The sequence below is a fragment of the Drosophila innubila genome, assembly GCF_004354385.1.
Source record: "Drosophila innubila isolate TH190305 chromosome 2L unlocalized genomic scaffold, UK_Dinn_1.0 5_B_2L, whole genome shotgun sequence".
Classification (NCBI taxonomy): Eukaryota; Metazoa; Arthropoda; class Insecta; order Diptera; family Drosophilidae; genus Drosophila; species Drosophila innubila.
This window is the reverse complement of record NW_022995373.1, coordinates 1,981,178-2,000,883: the sequence shown is the minus strand read 5'-3', so window position 1 is coordinate 2,000,883 and position 19,706 is coordinate 1,981,178. Positions and strand designations below refer to the sequence as shown.

The window sequence follows — 19,706 nt, the reverse complement described above, 5'->3', positions numbered from 1 at the left end:
GAATAAATAAATTTTTCTATCGGTCGATAATCACGTTTTAGTACGAAAAACTTTTTGATTTTATGAAATATCTCAACCAATCTGATACAATATGAATTTAACTTGTTTATATATATCCTGACTAAAGTTGGATAAAATCGGACCACTATATCATATAGCTGTCATAGGACCGATCGGGTCAAAATTAGGTTTTAGTATGAAAAACTTTTTTTTTTAGTGAGATATTTTAACCAAATTGATAGCATATGCATTAAGGTTAGTTGCAAAAATCCTGACTTAAGGAAGTTCTTATGGGACCACTATATCATATAGCTGTCATAGGACCAATCGGGCGAAAATCAAGTTCCACTGCGAAAAAATTTTTTGTTTTATGAGAAATCTCAACCAAACTAATACAATATGCATTTAACTTGGTTTTATGTATCCTGACCAAATTTGGTTCAAATCGGACCACTATATCATATAGCTGTCATAGGACCGGTCGGTTCAATATGAAGTCTTAGTATGAAAAACGTTTTTGTTTTACGAGATATCGTAACCAAACCATTATAATTTGCATTTAAGTTAGACTTATATATCCTGACCAAAGTTGATTTTAATCGAACCACTATATCATATAGCTGTCATAGGGCCGATCGGGCGAAATCCAAGTCTTAGTATGAAAAACTTTTTTTTCATAGTAAGTATGGGGTCTCCGATTTATACGTTCAACAACTAAATTTATATATCTTACTTTTTGCCCACAAAAAAAACCTCTACACGAGGTAAAAGTCTAGTGACGAAAGCAATTTCTAGCCCCAAAATATCTGATATCCAATTTTGTGACGAACAAAATTCAGTTTAATCTAAAAATTTTAAATAAAAATATAAATTAATAAAAAAAAACCGAAAATTGACATTCGGCAATGCGCAAAAGTAATTTTTATGTACAAAGAAGCTTACCCTTTTTGCTCACAGTGCACAATGCCAATTTTGTTTTATGTTTTTGTTTTTATTAATTTATATTATTATTTAAGTTTTTTAGATTAAACTGAATTTTGTTCGTCACAAAATTGGATATCAGAAATTTTGGGGCTAGAAATTGCTTTGGTCATTAGACTTTTACCTCGTGTAGAGGTTTTTTTTGTGTCTGTAATATCTTGATAAAACGAATTTTTACAGATAAGTGTTATATACCAAAAAAGGCGAAATTTTATTGACTATAACCTTTCAAATGTAAACTAAAAAACCTTATTTTACCTGTAAAACGTTACCTGAGTAGTTTAGAAAAAAAAACATAAGCCAGTCACCTTTTAATGATATATAGAATATATCTGTTACTTCTATGGTTTGGTTTATTGGGGTTTAAATCGTAAAACAAACTTTTCTAGATTTTCGAAGAGGAATACATCCTCATCATTACATCTAAGGTTTTTTATCTCTTTGATGCAAACAAACAAACAAACTGACTTTTCATCTCATTTTGAGAAGACAACTAATAATTTGAAATTTAATTATCTTTTGAACTATTTGTCGTATTTTTATAAAATATAAAATTTTACCAAAGGGCCTCAACAGCCCCATTAGCTGCAATCATTTAAATTTTGCCCCTCCCACTTACACCCCCATATCACTTAACTTAGGTGAGTTTCATATGCCATTTTGTAAGTTAGGACTAAACCTTTCGATCGGTATTTAACTCGATCTGATCGGACACTCATAGCAAATTTTCCAAATTAGCTGTATATATTGCTAGTCGCCTTTCACAGTCATAGCAAATTTTCCAAATTAGCTGTATATATTGCTAGTCACCTTTCACACCCTTCGTGCTGTTTTCGCTCCTAGCGCGAACGGCCGTTCTCAGTGATGACTTTAAATGTATGTGTATATGAGTTTATATATGTATGTTTGCTTATGTGTATGTATATGTTTATGTTTGTGTCTCTGTGTGTGTAAAATTTGACAACGAATTTCACCCCCTTCACGATTAGACTTTCTCAGCTATGATGTGCCCAAATTTCATCGTCCTCGGCCTTACCGTTTGGACTTCATGTATATCAGTCAGTCGGAACAAACAGCTTTATTTATGTATATAGATTCATTTTATTTAAAGTAATTTGTATGCTGATAAAGTATCACATAATGACAATAATACAAAAGTAGCGAAGTCACAAGTGTACAGCTTGTAATCGTTTGTCTTACTTACCTACTTGCCGATTCATTTATTTAATGAAGATGTCCTTTCAATTATTTTTTTTTCTTTTACCAGTCAATCAGTCTCCATCCATAGAAAACGTGTACAATTCTCACTGAACCTTACATTTTCATCAACAAAATGTAAAAATCGCTGTGCAAATATTATTTCTGAGGCAATATTTACACTTTTCATGCTATTCGGATTTTTCACACTTTTGCTTTGACTTTCAATTTTGCCATTTTCTAGACTTTTTCGCTGCCGTGCCAAAAATAATATTCGTAAATATTTCGCACCTGAATAGGATAATGCAAGAAATATTTTTCAAATGATTTGTTTGCTTATGTATTTACATTTATCTGTGCGGAATGCTTTCTTGCGCCAGCCAATTTGCTGCCCAAAAGTATGAGACGGATGGAAATAAAAATGTACTGTCGAATGGCAAGGAGTGGGCTGAGGAAGCAGACTAAACAGGAACTCAACCACTCACTGTAATTGTATTTGCTTTTGTTGCTTCCTTCGCGTCCTGCACAGACACACAGCAAATGTCAATACAAATAAATAAAGCGTGGAGTGAAAGCAAAAGAGACATAGCACAAACGAATATTATTACGGTGGAAACGAGACGAAAGCTTTGATTAAATCAAAAAAATGAGTGCAAATACGAAAATTGCATTAAGTAATGCAAATTTGTTGCTTCCATAAGCAAAGAAGATGATTATTTTTCAAAACCCAAGGAATTTGTAGTACAAATTTTGTACAAAAAATTATATTTCTTTAAAAAAATACTTTTAAATCTACGCGTATTTTATTGTTGTTTTTTCATAGAGGTAGATCTGACATCAATCCACAACCCTTAATTAATAACAACATCTCAATGACCAATACCACAAATTTCCAATGTATTTGTCGACGGCAGTCTACGCTCGATATCTGGACTCATGTAAAATAAATATAGTGACATATCCACTACACATACCCACTTATATTATTTAATACGACACCCAGTTATGTATTCCTATGCACATTGAAGAAATAAGATATCAATAAGAAAAGCGAGCCAGTAAAAATAACATTTCAAGTGCTCCCATGAACCTAATGCTAACATAAATATCCGCTAGCTCACTAACTTCGGTTGCCTTAATAAATACTATTTATTAAACTATTTTTTCTTGTACTAGTTGCTTTATACACTAAAAAAGAAAACCAACTTCTTAAATCAAGAACATTCATCTTAAATATTTTGTTCTTAAAATAAGATTATTTTAAGACCATATTTTTAAAACTAAGATTATTAATCTAAAAAATATTAACTTCTTAATATAAGAATAAAAATCTTAAGTTGTTAGGAGAGTATAAATATTTACTATTTCGTATCAAACAAATGGCGGCCCCGTGGCGCTCTGGTTAGAGAAACCGCATCTGTTGTGAAGCAGTAGGCGGCGGTTCGAATCCCACTCGTAACAAACAAATATAACAATTATAAAATTACTAAAACTAAAAAAGAATAAAATGTTAAATCAAAATTAAAAATTAAATAAAAAAAGATTAAAATATAAAAAATAATAATTGAAAATGGGCAAAAAAGGGTATAATGTGTTTGGCAGAATGAATGTAACAGGCTGAAGGAGGGGTGGCAGACCCCATAAAGTATATATATTCTTGATCAGGATTAACAGCGGAGTCGATCTAGCCCTGTCCGTCTGTCTGTCCGTCTGTTTGAACGCGTCGATCTCAGATACTATAAGTGCTAGAGACTTCAAATTTGGAATGCAGGTTTGTGAATACCATACGCAGGTCAAGTTTGTTTCCAATTTTTGATGCCACGCCCCCCTCGCCCAAAAATTGCACAAAACGATTTACAGGCGGAATTTTTGACATAGCACTCCCTAACTGAACAATTAGTTGAGAAGTATGCGTATTAAGCGACCCTGAAAATTTCAAAGCGATTGACCCAAAAATAGAGAAGTTATTTCGGAATTTACATTTAATTCAATAATTACATTTGCATGGCAAATCAAACGTGCGAGCGAGACAGCATGTTCACGTTTGTATGCAAGGTGCGCACAAAGACAGAACGAATTGGTACCCATTTTTTTTTGGGTACCAAATAAGAATCAAGCGATAAGCAAAAATATTATCGATATCATGTAATGAAAATGTTAATGTATAATTTATGTATATACGAATATACAATTTGATAAAAATATAATTGTGTTAATATATAAATATGTATTTTTGCATGCCAAAAATCAGCAGAAGCTGATAGCTATGCATGAAATTCCATGAGAGAAAAAGCGATCATTTTGCAGCACTACTTTTGCATCTTTGCCGAGCACTGAAAGTGCAAAATAACAATTTTAATTATTAATTTTTCCGATTCCTTACACATATATATAATAAGTATCTGCTTATTATCGTTGTAAAAAAAAACTTATCATTTTCCGCTTTAAGAATCTCATAAAATTTGACATTGTCTTTTATTTCAAATTTCGCGCGCACTGCAGCAGACTTTGGCGGGCTTGAATTTGTTGCGTAAGAGGGAGAGAGTGAGAGAGGAAAATGGGTGCTGCCAGATTGCAGGCTGAGCGAAGTTGTAGTTTGTGGCTACTCTTGACAAAGCTACATCGATTGCAAGCGATTACGATTACGACTTGCGATTTACCAATTTATCAATTTCTAATTAATTTTAAATAAGTGTAATATAATACCGAGTGATGTATTAGTTCAGTGAGGCATTAATAACGTAGTCTGCAGTGATAAACACAGTGATTTAAGAAAATCAAAAGTTGTTCATAGTTTCGCGTGTGTAATTTTTATACCCTGAGCCCATTGAAAATGGGCAACAATCAACTTTTATAAAAGAGTACATGGGCTCAGGGTATCCTACTGTCGAGCGTGCTCGACTGTAGCCGCACCTCACCGCGAGCGAAGCGAGCAGGGGGCGGAGCCCCCTTGTTTTGATAGATATGGGGCCCCAAACGTCGAAAAAAATTTTTTTTTTCTATGGTTTTTATGTTTAATTTTATAATATTTGGCTTTTTTTCGAGCCGTTTTTTAGAGGTACGCCCACTTTTGTCACCATAACTCGAGAATGGCAAAACCGATTTAAAAGCTTATGAATATATCTGTAATTCGTCCATACACAGTGTAAGACTTAAGCCAGTAGTTTAAGAGCTATTAGTTTTTGAATTAAGAAAATGTTGTTTTTTAAATTTTTTTTTCAAATTCAAGGAAAACTCGAAAAAAATTTTGATCTTCGGTATTAACAGTGATGTGTCGCGTAGACTACACCATGTGGTTTACTCGATTGTCTACGTATAAAAAATTGAGTGTCAACTATAAACTGTAAACGTGTAAACAATGTCAACAATGTAGACAATGCCGAAAATGTGAGAAGAGTGAGCTGGCGCACTCAAGGGAAAAAAGTTGTATAAAATTGTTGAATATAAATAAATTATATTCAGTTAAAGTTTGGTAATTATCCACCTTTATTGCTCATTATTATAATATTATGGTGCACCATAATGAAGTTGTGTTAAATGGTTTGAAATTAGTTCGATTTGTCGAATGACAGAAGTGATCGAGAGAGATAAGTCCAGGATTATGAGTAATTTAGTTCGTTCATTTAATTTTTCTGCTCGCTTGTTCAGATGGAGATGTATGGAGTTTTAGGAGATTTTCGCGCTGTTTTGCTTTCTGTGTTACCCCTGATTATAGTGCATTTGAAACACATTGTCGAGCTGTATAAGAATTTTAAGTACAGGATCAATCGACATTATTAAAGGCGTCGAAATATTAACTAAGAATACCAATAATATTAAGAAATATATAATTTTATATAAATATTAGTTATATCTAACGTGTTAATTAATAAAATATAAATATTATAGATAATTGCAATTGGGTGACACATTGCATTTAGCTTTTTGTTTTTAATTTTTTTTAGCAAGGGCTTCAAGCCATTTAAAAAAATAGATAACAACAGCAATAATCAACCAGCAGCGTAGCCAAACCTATGAAGGATAGTATTGTTGACATTGTTTATGCATTGTTGGCATTGTTCACGGATTGTTTACATTGTTTACGGATTGCTTACATTGTTTACGGATTGTCTACATTGCTTACGGATTGTCTACATTGCTTACGCATTTCCGTCACCAATGTGCAGACATTCAAAAATTACGCGTAATGGCACAACACTGGCCCAGTGTCACTGGGTATTAATTTTTGTTTGCAAAGCTGCATTAATTGAGCGTTGTTTAAGATATGATTCATTAAAATCTATGGAGAAACGGCGATAAAATAAAACGTTATATCTATGCATGTTTTTCTTGATTTTAATGACTTCCTTGTAGAGCGGCATGACCTTTAGTATGAAAATTTTTTGTGTTTTTTGAGATAACCTAACCAAGCTAACAGAATTTAAATTTGTTATTGTCTTACACATTATGACCGAATTTGGTTTAAATTGCTAGACTATATCATATAGTTGCCATAGGAACGATCGGTCGAAATCAAGTTTTAGTATGAACATTTTTTTTGTTTCTTTCGGTCGACCGATCTCAAGAAATAACACAACTTTTCATACTAAAGATGGATTTTCGACCGATCGTTCCTATGGCATATATGTGATATAGTAGACCGATTTGAACCAAATATGGTCTAAATGTTTAAAATAACAACAAATTGATATTGTGTGGGATTGGTTAGGATATTTTAAAAATCACAAACAATTTTCTTACTTAACGTCTTGCCGCTCCACAAGGAAGTCATCAAAGTCAACAAAAACATGCCTAGACACAAAATAATATTATATCGCCGTCCCTCCATAGATAAATAATGAATCAAACGACGCGTAATTAATGCGGCTATGCAAATAAAATTGAAAACAAAATGTATTTTTCGACTTTTCCTTGAATTTTAAAGTAAAAAAACGTAAAAAAATAGCTTAAAAAAAATCATCATTTTCTTAATTCAAGAATTGATATTAAAGATATATTATAAGCTTTCAGAAAAAGTAAATCAGGGGTGCTCAGAGCCTATACACACGAAGCACATTTGTTTTTGTTGTGCAAATATCATATGGAAGTGTGTAAGCTTACACATTAGTAGGCTCCTAGTGCACATTGAGAAATTACACAAACCATTTTTGACTTTTCGTTTTCAGTCCCTTTCGATCCTTTTAAAACAAAAACAATTTTACACATTCGTTCTCTTTCTTTTCATTTTCTGACATGTCGCCGAGCTCAGCAACAACAATTTCATAGATATTGTTTTTGCATGAGTTACTCGTCGCTTATCCGAATGTAATTTGTTGTTGCCTTATTATTTCGTATACACTTAAAACGAAAAAAAATAAACTTGCTTGCGAATCGTCTTACGAATCTATTCTATTCGCACTTTTTCATTTGTAATTGAATTTTTTCACTTTAAGAAACATGTTCCTACTTTTTTCCAGTGTACACATTGAAACAAAAAAATTTTTATTTACATTTGTGTGTGCGATTTATTTTATTTGTATTAGTGCGGGCACATCCATAAGGCATCTTTGAGCACCCCTGAAGTAAATCTTTAGAAAATTGGAAACTGGAAAATTTTGGCGAGTAATGATGACAAATGTGGACGCACCTCTGGAAAAAATATTGAAAAACTAGTCGGCCGGTGCTACAGTCGAGCATACTCGACTGTCGGAGACCCCGTACTTACTATTGCAAAAACTAATAATGCAACTTAAATGCATATTCCATCATATTGGTTACAATGTCTCATAAGACATAAAAGATTTTCATACTAAGACATGATTTTCACCCGATCGGTCCTATGACATCTATATGATGTAGTGGTCCGATTTTATCCAACTTTGGAGAGGATATATAAAACCAAGTTGCATGCATATTTAATCAGTTTGGTTACGATATCTCATTAAACAAAAAAGTTTTTCATACTAAGACTTAATTTTCTCCCGATCGGTCCTATGACAGCTATATGATATAGTTGACCGACTAGAACCATCTTTGGACAGGATATACAAAACCAAGTTTTTCATACTAAGACTTGATTTTCGACCGATTGTTCCTATGGGCGCTATACGATATAGTGGTCCGATTAAAAAAAGAAACAAACCTGTTCTGCCTGCAATATTGAGGAATCTACATACCAAATTTGGTGTCTCTATCTCTTATAGTCTCTGAGATCTAGGAGCTCATACAGACGGACATTGTTATATCGACTCGGCTATTGATGCTGATCAAGAATATATATACTTTATAGGGTCTGCCACGCCTCCTTCTGCATGTTACGCACATATTCGTTAAAACAAACCCAATAGACCCCTGTACTTTTTTTTAAGTACGGGGTCTAAAAATTTCTTATTGAAAGTTGATTTTGGACAGATTGTTACCATTTAAGCTATATGATATAGTGAATCGAATTGATAAAATTGTGGTCCAAAAGTATACGAGTATACTAAATTTTCATTTTCGACCGATCGTTCCAATGGCAGGTATATGATATTGTAGACCGATTTTAACCAGCTTCGGTCTAGACGTGAGGTCAAACTTAAATGCACATATGCCTTTCCAAGGGACACTAACGTACTTTCGCACGCTTGTTATGTTAAAAATAGATAGAAAACAATAGTTTTCCCCAGCTTTTTTTTGGGATTCGATAGCATTTAGTTCAGGGGTGCTCAAAACTGCCTTATGGATGTGCTCGCACCAATACAAATAAAATAAATCGCACGCACACATGTAACGAAAATTTGTTTTGTTTCAATGTGTACACTGAAAAAAATAGGAGCATGTTTTTTCAAACAATAAAAAAAAACCAAAAATGTTTTTTTAATGCTTAATCATAAATTCATCAATATTTATTTCGATTTTTGTTGTTGACAGTTTTAGAAGTCCCTTCAAATCAGGGACCATTACTGTTATAAGGAATATCCAAAAAAGTCACTTTTAATGGTTATTTTAAGACTTTTATTTTATAAATACAAAATAATAGTTAATTTTATTTAAAAAAAAAATAAAAATTAAAATTAATCATTATTTTGATTTTATTTTATTAGTCTTTAGTAAGTCTTTCAAGTATTTTTTGATGAATAATTTAAAAGTCTGTAAAGACTTTTATTTCTGATTTTAAAAGTCTCAAAAGACTTTTATTTTATTTCTCAAAAATAAAAGTCTTTAAAGACTTTTGTCATATGAAAAAATTTGAATAAAAGTCTTTGTGAATATCTCGGCTTATTAAATAAAAAAAACAAAATAAACATTTTTTAAAAGAAATCTTAATAAATTAGTTAGCTAATTGCTTCATGACTTAAACGGTGCAGGATGTCGGGTGGTTGCTTACTCGTATAATGACGCTTTATTTCTTAAGCCAAGGCTGAGGCCCACAACTGTGCCAAAATATAAACTTTAAAATTGTGGACAAATTATGCAATGGATCTTCTTATTTTACCATTGATGGAAGATAACTAGCTCCCGCCTTCTACCGCCAATATCCCACTTTTTTAAATTGAAATATCTTTGTTGGATAAAGAGATATGATAATTGCAACAAAAAATTGTGAATTGATCCCGCTGTGCGGCGAAAAAGAGCGTAGTTAGTTAGTAGAGGATAAAGGTTCATAGAATGTAGTATGTTTTACTGGTGTTGTAATTTTGAAAGTTTTATCTTGAGTATAAGCGAAGATATTGACAAAGACTTTAATTCAAAAGTTTTCAAATCGTAAAAGTCTTTAAAGACTTTTATTTTATTTATCAAAATAAAAGTTTTTAAAGTCTTTAAAGACTTTTATTTAAAAAAAAAATCAAAGACTCTTATAAAAGATTAATAAAATAAAAATCAGTAATAATTATTATTCTAAATTTTTTTGATCACAAATAATTATTAAATGTGATTTACAAAATCAAGTCTTTAAATAACCATTAATTTTGATTTTTTTCTTTTATAACTTAAATAAAAGTTTTTTAGCTGTTTGCAGAGATACACAAATAACAAAAATTTTGGTACATTCAAAACAAAAATTGAACTTCTCCTTATGGTTGATTTTTTATGTTGCTATTTTGAACAATAATCATTATTTTCAGTCCCTGCTCCAAGTTATAATTTGTTAATCAAATTCTTTGAGAGTTTTTAATTAACTTCAATGTTGAAAACGCGCTCTCACAAATTTTAGCACTTCCAAACATTGCGTACATTCTTAAAACATTATTTCGAAGTAATGGGTATTTTCTTGTGCTTTCCGTTTTCCAAAAATCAATGCCTTTTAAATTATATGACTTTAATTCCAAGTCGCATTGCAAATCGCATAGCTCCATTTATTGTAAATTCATCGAATACTAATTTCAGACAAGGAAATGTGAACAATTTTTCCATTTGTAGGTCATAAAAAAATAATTCAATTTTTTTCAGATTGAACCAATTAAACTAAAAATATTTTTACTTTGGCCTTGAAGAGAACTATTGAGATTGTTAAGGTGTATTGTGAGATCAGTCAAAAATAAAAGACTTTTGTTGAACTCTTGGGACTTTATTTCATTCAAGAAATCGAATTTTGGCAATTGCAACTCCATAAATTCAACTACATCCTTTCTCAGCTCAAAGAAACGCTCAAGGCATTTTCCTCGACTTGACCATCTCACTTCTGTAAACATCAGCAAGTCCTTGTATTGATTTTCACATTCCTCAAGGAAAATTGTAAGCTTCCGATGTGTTAAAGAATTATGCCCTCCTCGGATTTTGTTAATGGTTTTGACAACAACATTCATTGTGTGAATATTATTCGTCCACTTGGAGCACAAGGCCTCTTGATGAATCGCACAATGAAATGATGAATGTCATTTCTTTTCAAATGTTCCTAACATAGCAGGTGCACTATTCGTGCATACGGCAGCTAGTTTTCTTGATTCTTGTTTTAAGTCTAATCTTTCATTAACAGCGTTAAAAATATCGACTCCCTTTGTGTTTTCCAAAAGTGGAATTAATGCAAAAATCTCCTCATTTATGTTGAATTCTTGGTCAATCATTCGAATTGCTAATATTAACTGACTGTTGTCAGTATTATCGCAAGACTCATCTAAGGCAATAGAATAATATGAGCAGGACTTTAATTTTTCATTTAAAATTGTGTCCGAATAAGTGTTGAGATTCTGAACTCTGCGGGTCACCGAACATCTTGATAAAGAAACAGTCTCAATTAATTTGCCTGGCATATTCCATATTAACCAAAACAACTTAACATTTCTTGGAAGACCTTTATAATAAAAGTGCCATTTGATAATGGCTTGTATTGTTGAGCAATAGCTAAGGTGACTAAATATGATGCTTTCTTTGCTGCTTGATTACCTGTTTGTGAACTGATCATAATTTTACTTTGCTGTTCATTAATTTGTTGGGAGTTTTCTTTGATATTTGAAAGAATTTTCTGCGCATCAAATTCATTAAATTGTTGAATAATGTTTTTATGTTCCCCCATCAAGGGCTCCATTGATTCCAGTGGATGGCATATAAAGAAATGCCTTTCGCGATTATATTTTGTATTAACCAATAGTATTTTTTTTCATAATAAACATTGCAATTCACATTTAAAGTTTTTGGCGAAGAAAAGGCTTGCCCGTTCGTCAAACATTTTACCGACCAGTGAAAAAAAATGAAATGTCAAATGATAAAATCGAATTATATACATGTGCTAGAAGATGCACAAGAAAGTGAAGTTTTTTTTTGTTTTCAGTGTACACGAAACAATCTGGCAACAACAAATTACATTCGCATTAGAGACGAGTCCATCACACAACAACAAATTCTATGAAATTTTTGTTACTGAGCTCGTCGGCATTTAAGAAAATGAAAAGAAAGAGAGCGAATGCGTAAAATTGTTTTTGTTTTAAAAGGATCGAAAGGGACGGAAAACTAAAAGTCAAAAATTGTTTGTGTAATTTGTCAATGTGCGCAAGGAGCCTACTAATGAGTAAGCACACACTTCCATATGATATGTGCACAACAAAAACAAATGTGCGTCGTGTGTATAGGCAATTCTATGTTTAGCGTAAAAGATAAACATCGCCATGTTATAGTTTTCATAATAATAGCAATGCACTTGTGGTCACTAACGTACGATAAATATAAGTCGACTCTGTCTGTCTGTCTGTCTGTCTGTCTGTCTGTCTGGTTTCTTTTGACTTTTTCTTTAGTCATTAACTAGCTTTATTATCTAAATTCAATTGTTTTCTTTGCATTTTGAATATTTTTTTTTTGCTGAAATAGATATTTCGTTAAATATTTGTTATAATACGTAACATCCATTCTTTTAAGAAAATGGGCAAAAATATAGAAAAACTTAATTTAGTCAAAGATGCTGTCGGTATACTCATCCACGTGAATTAATTCATAGGTAAATTGCTTGAATAAACTTAGTTTTCGATCGATCGGTAAAGTTAAATAATAAAAGTTTATTACAAATATTTAATTCAGTGAACTCAATTGAGTATGAACTTTTTTAACTGCTACTCAAATTTGTCAATTCTAAGCAGTTGCTGTCAACAAATTCTTTCTTAATGTTGTATAATGCTTAAGTTTGTCAGTATCATAAAATTTAAGGTTTCTAAAAGCACAGAACGAAATTTGTGATTTTCAAACGCCATTTAAAAATATACGATACACAAATGTCCAGTTTAGACGATTTTTTTGCAAAAAAGGACAGAAAAAAGTCCGCAACAAAAACAAACCTCTTGGCCGCCGACGAGCTTTATCGTACACTAGAAGAAACTACCAAAGTGGCACAAGAAGTTGACAGTAACGAAAAGGTGCAGTTGGAGATATCTAGCAGTTCACATGTCCCGCTTGAGTTTGGCGTACGCTTTTCCGACGAGGCTTGTAACGAGGAGGATGAATGGTGCGACTTCACCGAAGATCATGATCAACCTTTTCCCAATCTTAAGTGGAATTCAAAGCTTGTTTTGAGCCCGACTGTTGTGATTAACGTCGAAGACATAAAGACGACAACCGAGCATTGCCAATATCAGGATACTGGTGGTGATGGAATTGGAGTCGGCCAGTGTACAGAAGATATGGGAAGATCAGCTTGCCCCTGGCTGAAGCTAGAGCCAGTAGAAATCCCTAACTGTAGACCGAAAATGATTGAATCATTGGAGGAGAAATATGAATCAGATAATAAATTACAGTCCAATATCGTAGTCAAAAATATAGTGTATGTGCCGCCAGCTTTGCGTGAAAGCCAAAGCGAGATAAGTGTACGTCCCAATAAGCAGGTAACACCAGTGACGTCGAAGCTAAACAAGGCTCAGGCACCAGATCTAAATAATATCGATTTCTTTCCTCTACTCTGTAGCTCACGCATTTCGAAGCGTGCCAAGTAGCTTCCACATTATTTTATAAGTTCTTCATGTTTAAATTTGCCACGATTAAAGGTTAAGTCAGCGTTTAAAACTAAAAAAAACCCATTGCTTATGAAAACAGCAGTTTATCTCGCTCCAATTGATGGTAAAGCTGTTTAAACTTACTATGACTGTTCACGTTAGTGACGAAAGAAGAAATAATTTTGCGAAAGGCGACTAGCAGTAAATACAGGATGAATGGAAAATTTACTATGACTGTCCGATCACATCGAGTTATATACCGATTGAAAGGAATGGCTCTAGCTAGGAAAAGTGCATACTTAGTCTTTTGGAATCTCACCTGATTCTTGAGTGGTAAATTTTGAAGGATTGCGGAGGATGGAGACCTTAGATAAGACTTTTATTATCTAAAATACGGGTCGTAATTTTAGATTCTCACGATAAATAACACAAAAAATGTAAGCGGTAAAACAGAAATAGTTTGAAACTAGAGGTCTTCGCCCCTGTTTGCTCGCAGTGCAACAGTCAAGCATACCTAACCTACTATGAAACAAGCTTGACCTGCCTGCAATATAGAGGAATCTATGTACATACCAAGTTTGGTGTCACTAGCTTTTAAACTGTTTTTATCATTTGGATATGAAATTTTCTACGTCAAGTTTTATGCAGTAGTCTCTGAGATCTAGGTGTTCATACAGACAGAAAGACAAACAGACAGACGGACATTGCTAAATCGACTCGGCTATTGATGCTGATCAAGAATATATATACTTTATGGGGTCTGTCACGCATCCTTCTGCCTGTTACGCACATATTTGTAAAAGCAAACCTAATAGATCCCTGTACTTTTTTAAGTACGGGGTCTAACAAAAAACCCAAAACAAATTTTTTTCTAGCAAAACTAGTTATTTGCCGCTCAAAAGCTGTATGCTACATAGGTTTGCTGATATGACACTTTTTTTCTGCTGTCATTTTTGAACTCTAAGTAATATGTATACCATAAAAAAATACTCTACACGAGGTAATAGTCTAGTGACGAAAGTTATTTCTAGCCCCAAAATTTCTGATATCCAATTTTGTGACGAACAAAATTCAGTTAATAATAAAAATTTTAAATATAAACATAAAATAATAAAAAACTAGTGGGCCGGTGCTACAGTCAAGCATACTCGACTGTCGGAGACCCCGTACTAACTATGGCAAAAACTAATAATGGAAAAAATTAAATAAATATTTCGTTAACTTATATATATATTCTAGCAGATTGGTTACGATGTCTCATAAAACATAAAAGATTTTCATACTAAGACTTGATTTTGCCCTATGACAGCTATATGATATTGTGATCTGATTTGAACCAACTTTGGACAGGATATATAAAACCAAGGCTTATGCTTATTGTATCAGTTTGATTACGATATCTCATAAAACACAAAAGTTGTTCATACTAAGACTTGATTTTCACCCGATCGGTGCTATGACAGCTTTATGATATAGGGGTCCGATTCGAACCAACTTTGGACAGGATATATAAAACCAAGTTTAATGCATATTCTATCAGTTTGGTAACGATATCTCATAGAGCAAAAAAGTTTTTATTACTAAGACTTGATGTACGCCCGATCGGTCCTATGACAGCTATACGATATAGTGAACCAACTTTGGACAGGATATATAAGACCAAGTTATATGCTTATTATATCAGTTTGATTACGATACCTCATAAGACAAAAAAGTTTTTCATACTAAAACTTGTTTTTCGACCGATTGTTCCTATGGGCGCTATATTATAAAGTGGTCCGATTCAAAAAAGAAACAAACTTGACCTGCCTGCAATATAGAGGAATCTACATACCAAATTTGGTGTCACAAGCTTTTAAATTGTTCTAATAATTTGGATATGAACATTTTTTTCGATTTGTGGGCGATAAAGGGGGCGTGGCCGAATTTTAAAATAAACTTGATCTGCTTGCAATATAGAGGAACCTTATAGGGTCTCCCACGTCTCCTTCCGTCTGTTAGAGCACATTCATACATATACAAACATATCGCAATATAAAATCACATTGAATTTATTTATTGGTTTTTTTTGGACAACACGACCTTTTGTCTATTACGAGTTTTCTATAGATTCGGCCACTATCTCCAGATATCTGTTAAAGCGTTTATGTCCTTTGTCTCCACCTTATTTGATTAGTTTTCCGTAACCTATGTTCCTTCTAAGTAGGCTAACAGTGTCCTCCATAGGGTCCATAGCAAGAACAGCAGCCATATGGTCCACAGGGACCGCAGCAGTGATTTATCGCTCTGAACCATTGTCCATTGTAAGGTCCACAAAAACCGCAAGGTCCCAATCCACCAGTTGGTCCACAACATGTGCCAGGCATTGACCGCAAACACGGATTACACATTGTCAAGATAGTTTTACTAGAATAAGATATTATTTATATATATATATATATATATATTATTATAAGAAATTTTAAATATATTCACATAAGCCTTTTTACGGAACTAGGTTATCAGAAAATAAAAAAAATTTTTGGTTACTTCCAAAAGATGTTTTAAGTACGAGAGCTTAGACGAGAATGAAAAGTTATATCAACCAACATGACTCCTATAGCTTTTAAATTATTTTTTGTAAATTCAAGGTCTACTGGGTTTGGTTTAGGTTTTGATAAATCGATCCGCTCCAGATCGCTTCGCTCGCGGTTCTACAGTTGAGCATACTGGACTGCTGGAGCTCCCGTACTTACAATACTCGAAAAAATTAAAAAATATTTAGTTGACTCGACTGTATAAGACCAAATTAAATTCATCTTATATCAGTTTTGGCTATGATTTCTCATAAAAAATAAAGTTTTTCATACTAAAACTTGATTTTATGCCCGATCGGTCCTATGGCAGCTAGATAATACGGTAGACCGATTTGAACGACCTTCGGTCTGAATGTATACGACCAACTTAAATGTAAAACAAAAAAGTTTTTCTTGTTAAAACTTGAATTTTGTTAGATCGGTCCTATGGCAGCTGTATGATATAGTAAGCCGATTGACACCAACTTTTAACATATTCAATCAGTTTGAATAAGATATCTCAAAAAACCAAGAAAGTTTTTCATACTAAAACTTGATTTTCGACCGATTGTTCCTATGGGCGCTTTATGATATGGTGGTCCGATTAAAAAAAGAAACAAACTTTACCTGCCTGCAATATAGAGGAATCCACATACCAAATTTGGTGGCACTAGCATTGAAATTGTTCTTATAATTTGGATATGAAATTTTTTTTTCGATTTGTGGGCGATAAAGGGGGCGTCCCCAATAAGTAAATTGAAACAAACTTGTTCTGCTTTCAATATAGAGGAATCTACATACCAAGTTTGGTGTCTAGCTTTTAAAGTCTCTGAGATCTAGGTGTTAGTACAGACGGACGGACGGACAGACAGACAGACAGACAGAAAGACGGACATTGCTATATCGACTTGGCTATTGATGCTGATCTAGAATATATATACTTTATAGGGTCTGCCACGCCTCTTTCTGCCTGTTACGCACATATTCGTTAAAACAAACCCAATAGACCCCTGTACTTTTTTTTTAAGTACGGTCCAATCTTCATTGCCAACACTTGAACCAACTGGTCCCCAAATCCAGATACTTTCCGCCGAGTTCTTTTTCAAGATTCAAGGAGCTGTCGTAAATTCGGTACTATCGAAAGATAATAAGTGCGGTAGGCTGTCATCTCTATATATGTACATGTCAGGATATCACCAGGATATCACATCTCTATATATGTATATGTCAGAATATCACCACTCTTCAGAGCTTATCCCAATAAGGAAAGAGCTAAAGCACTGCATTATGGTAGGATGCTGTTCATCTGATAACTGATAAAGATATGATAATGCAAATCAAAAGATGCATATAGTCGTTTTGTCATAAATCGCCAAAATAAAAGCTAAAAAGACCTTATTTCACCTGTAAAATGTTACCTGAGTACTTTAGAAAAAAGCTTAAAGGTACGCCTAAAAGCCCTTTAATACACCTTTCCAATGATGTATAGAATATCTGTACCTTCTATAGTTTAGAAACTATTGGAAATAGCGTTTTCCCGCTAAATAGAGGTTTTTTCAAAAAGTCGTAGAACAAACATTTCTAGATTTTCGAAAAGGAATAAATCCTTATCATAACATCTAAGCTTATTTAGCGCTTTGATGCAAACAGATAAACAAACAAACTGACTTTTCATCTCATTAAGAGAAGCCCCTTAAAAATGTCAAATTTTTTTATCTTTTGAACCAGTTATCGTATTTGGGTGATCGAGTTATCAATCGACGCGTATTTTCAATAAGAATTTTTAAAAAATAAACAATTTTTTCCAAAAGGCCCCAACAGCCACATTAGCTGCAATCATCTAAATTTTGCCCCTCCCACGTACACGCCCTTATCTCATGCCCCAGGTGAGTTAATATAAGTTTAAGTAAGCCATTTTGTAAGTTAGGACTAAGCCTTTCGATCGGTGTATAACTTAATCTGATCGGACAGTCATAGCAAATTTTCCAAATTAGCTGTATATATTGCTAGTCGCCTTACGCGCCCTTCGTGCTGCTTTTGTCCCTAGCGCGAATTGCCGTCCGCAGTGATAAAATACGCGTCTATTGATACCTCGATCACCCATATCAGACAACTGGTTCAAAGGAAATTAAATTTCAAATTTAGAGTGGTCTTCTCAAAATTAAATGAAGTTATTTGTATGCATAAAATATAGAGCGCTTTTATTGCCAGATTGGATAAAAATTAGGTACCAATCGAAATATTTACGTAGATGTATTTGAAGTACAAGTGTATGTATGTATTTCTGAGATCTAAATTTTTTATTATCATTTAAACATTACATAACCATACGATTCTCTTTCTTTAGCGCTTACCGAGTGCCGCTTATGTTGCCCTCCACTCCAAACTCAGCGTCCCTAGGGCTAACCGTTAGCATTTGTGCTCTGTTAAACTTTTAAGAAATCAGTGTTCACAGAGTAGAAGCTGAAATCTGTCTACTCATACGTCTGTTGCTTGGCAGCGAATCAAATAGAAATACACTTGACTGCACTTCTGAAATATTTTCAGTGTCGTTTGCCATTTCCCTTAAGGCCGTCCTCAGACCATAACTCAGAGTTAGAGGCGCAACAAGTGGAACCACTTCCCTTTCTGAGCTAATTTTTTTTTAGTTTTTTCTGACGTTTTCTTCCCTTTCCTCCTTTTTTTTATATTGCTTCAGTTCGTAAATAAAAACAAAACATAAGGGCCTGAACCACTTTACTTGGCTGCGCATTTCATAATAGAAATATGCTACAATTCCTTGATTTTGTGTCCGGGTTTGGGTATGTTTTCTCAGTAGAAGTCACCCACTCGAATTGCTACGTTGTTTACTTCAAACCGGATTCACAGTCTAAATGAAGTAAAGTCATTTGACAAGTTTTGTCACGTGCGTCACATGTTGGAATGCTGCTCCAAGCTCTAGAACCAGCTTCTGCAATAGCAACATCTCTATGACTTCTATACATTTTAAGCAATTTTCCACACAGCAGTTGCCATTGTTTCAGAAAATTTTTCTTGTTGTTTTTGTTGTTGACCTGGTTTTTCTGCTTACTCAGAAAGAGACTTATCGTGGTCCTTGTCGCCTAGGATCCGAGGGTGTTGCTCTTGTCGCTTTCGTTGTTTGCTTAAAAGTGTTTGTGATTATTTAGTTATGGCATCTAATTGAGTTTTGTGTTGTTGTTTGTCTAAAGTTTGTGTGTATATGGTGTGGCATCCTCATTCCACGCCTAATTGAGTTGATTACCTCAACATTTTGAAAGTGGTCCGTTGAGTGTCGAGCGCAGGACGTTTAGCAATGTGAAGGAATTTCTAAAGAATTCTTGTTATAGGGAGCGATGCAATTCAAACATTCTGTTTAATAGCCAACAACTAGTCAGCCGATTTGAACAAATTCCCACATTAAGTATTAGCTATGTGTATTAACAACAAATAGAAAATTTTGATATCTTCTTGACTTTAATTACAGCCATTCATAAAATTAACATAGATCCTCCATAATCTAATTTTAATTCTTTCCTTTTTCTCACCATCAGTTTTCGAGAAAAATTTGGAGACTTTTTTTCATTTTCGAGTTAATCTT

At 33.4% G+C, this 19,706-nt stretch overlaps 1 protein-coding gene and 1 long non-coding RNA gene across 2 annotated transcripts; one reads left to right on the top strand and one right to left on the bottom strand.

The window, feature by feature from the left end:
* Window positions 1-12,744: 12,744 nt before the first annotated feature.
* Window positions 12,745-13,626, top strand: LOC117782592 (protein CDV3 homolog). Its single transcript, XM_034619611.1, has one exon. The coding sequence runs from the start codon at window positions 12,840-12,842 to the stop codon at window positions 13,551-13,553; it is 714 nt and encodes a 237-aa protein (XP_034475502.1). The 5' UTR covers window positions 12,745-12,839; the 3' UTR covers window positions 13,554-13,626.
* A 1,956-nt stretch (window positions 13,627-15,582) lies between these two features.
* Window positions 15,583-16,135, bottom strand: LOC117782593. Its single transcript, XR_004617300.1, has 2 exons — window positions 16,029-16,135; window positions 15,583-15,959 (listed from the first exon to the last, which is right to left on the bottom strand). It is a non-coding gene; the product is annotated as an uncharacterized LOC117782593 (long non-coding RNA).
* Window positions 16,136-19,706: the final 3,571 nt, after the last annotated feature.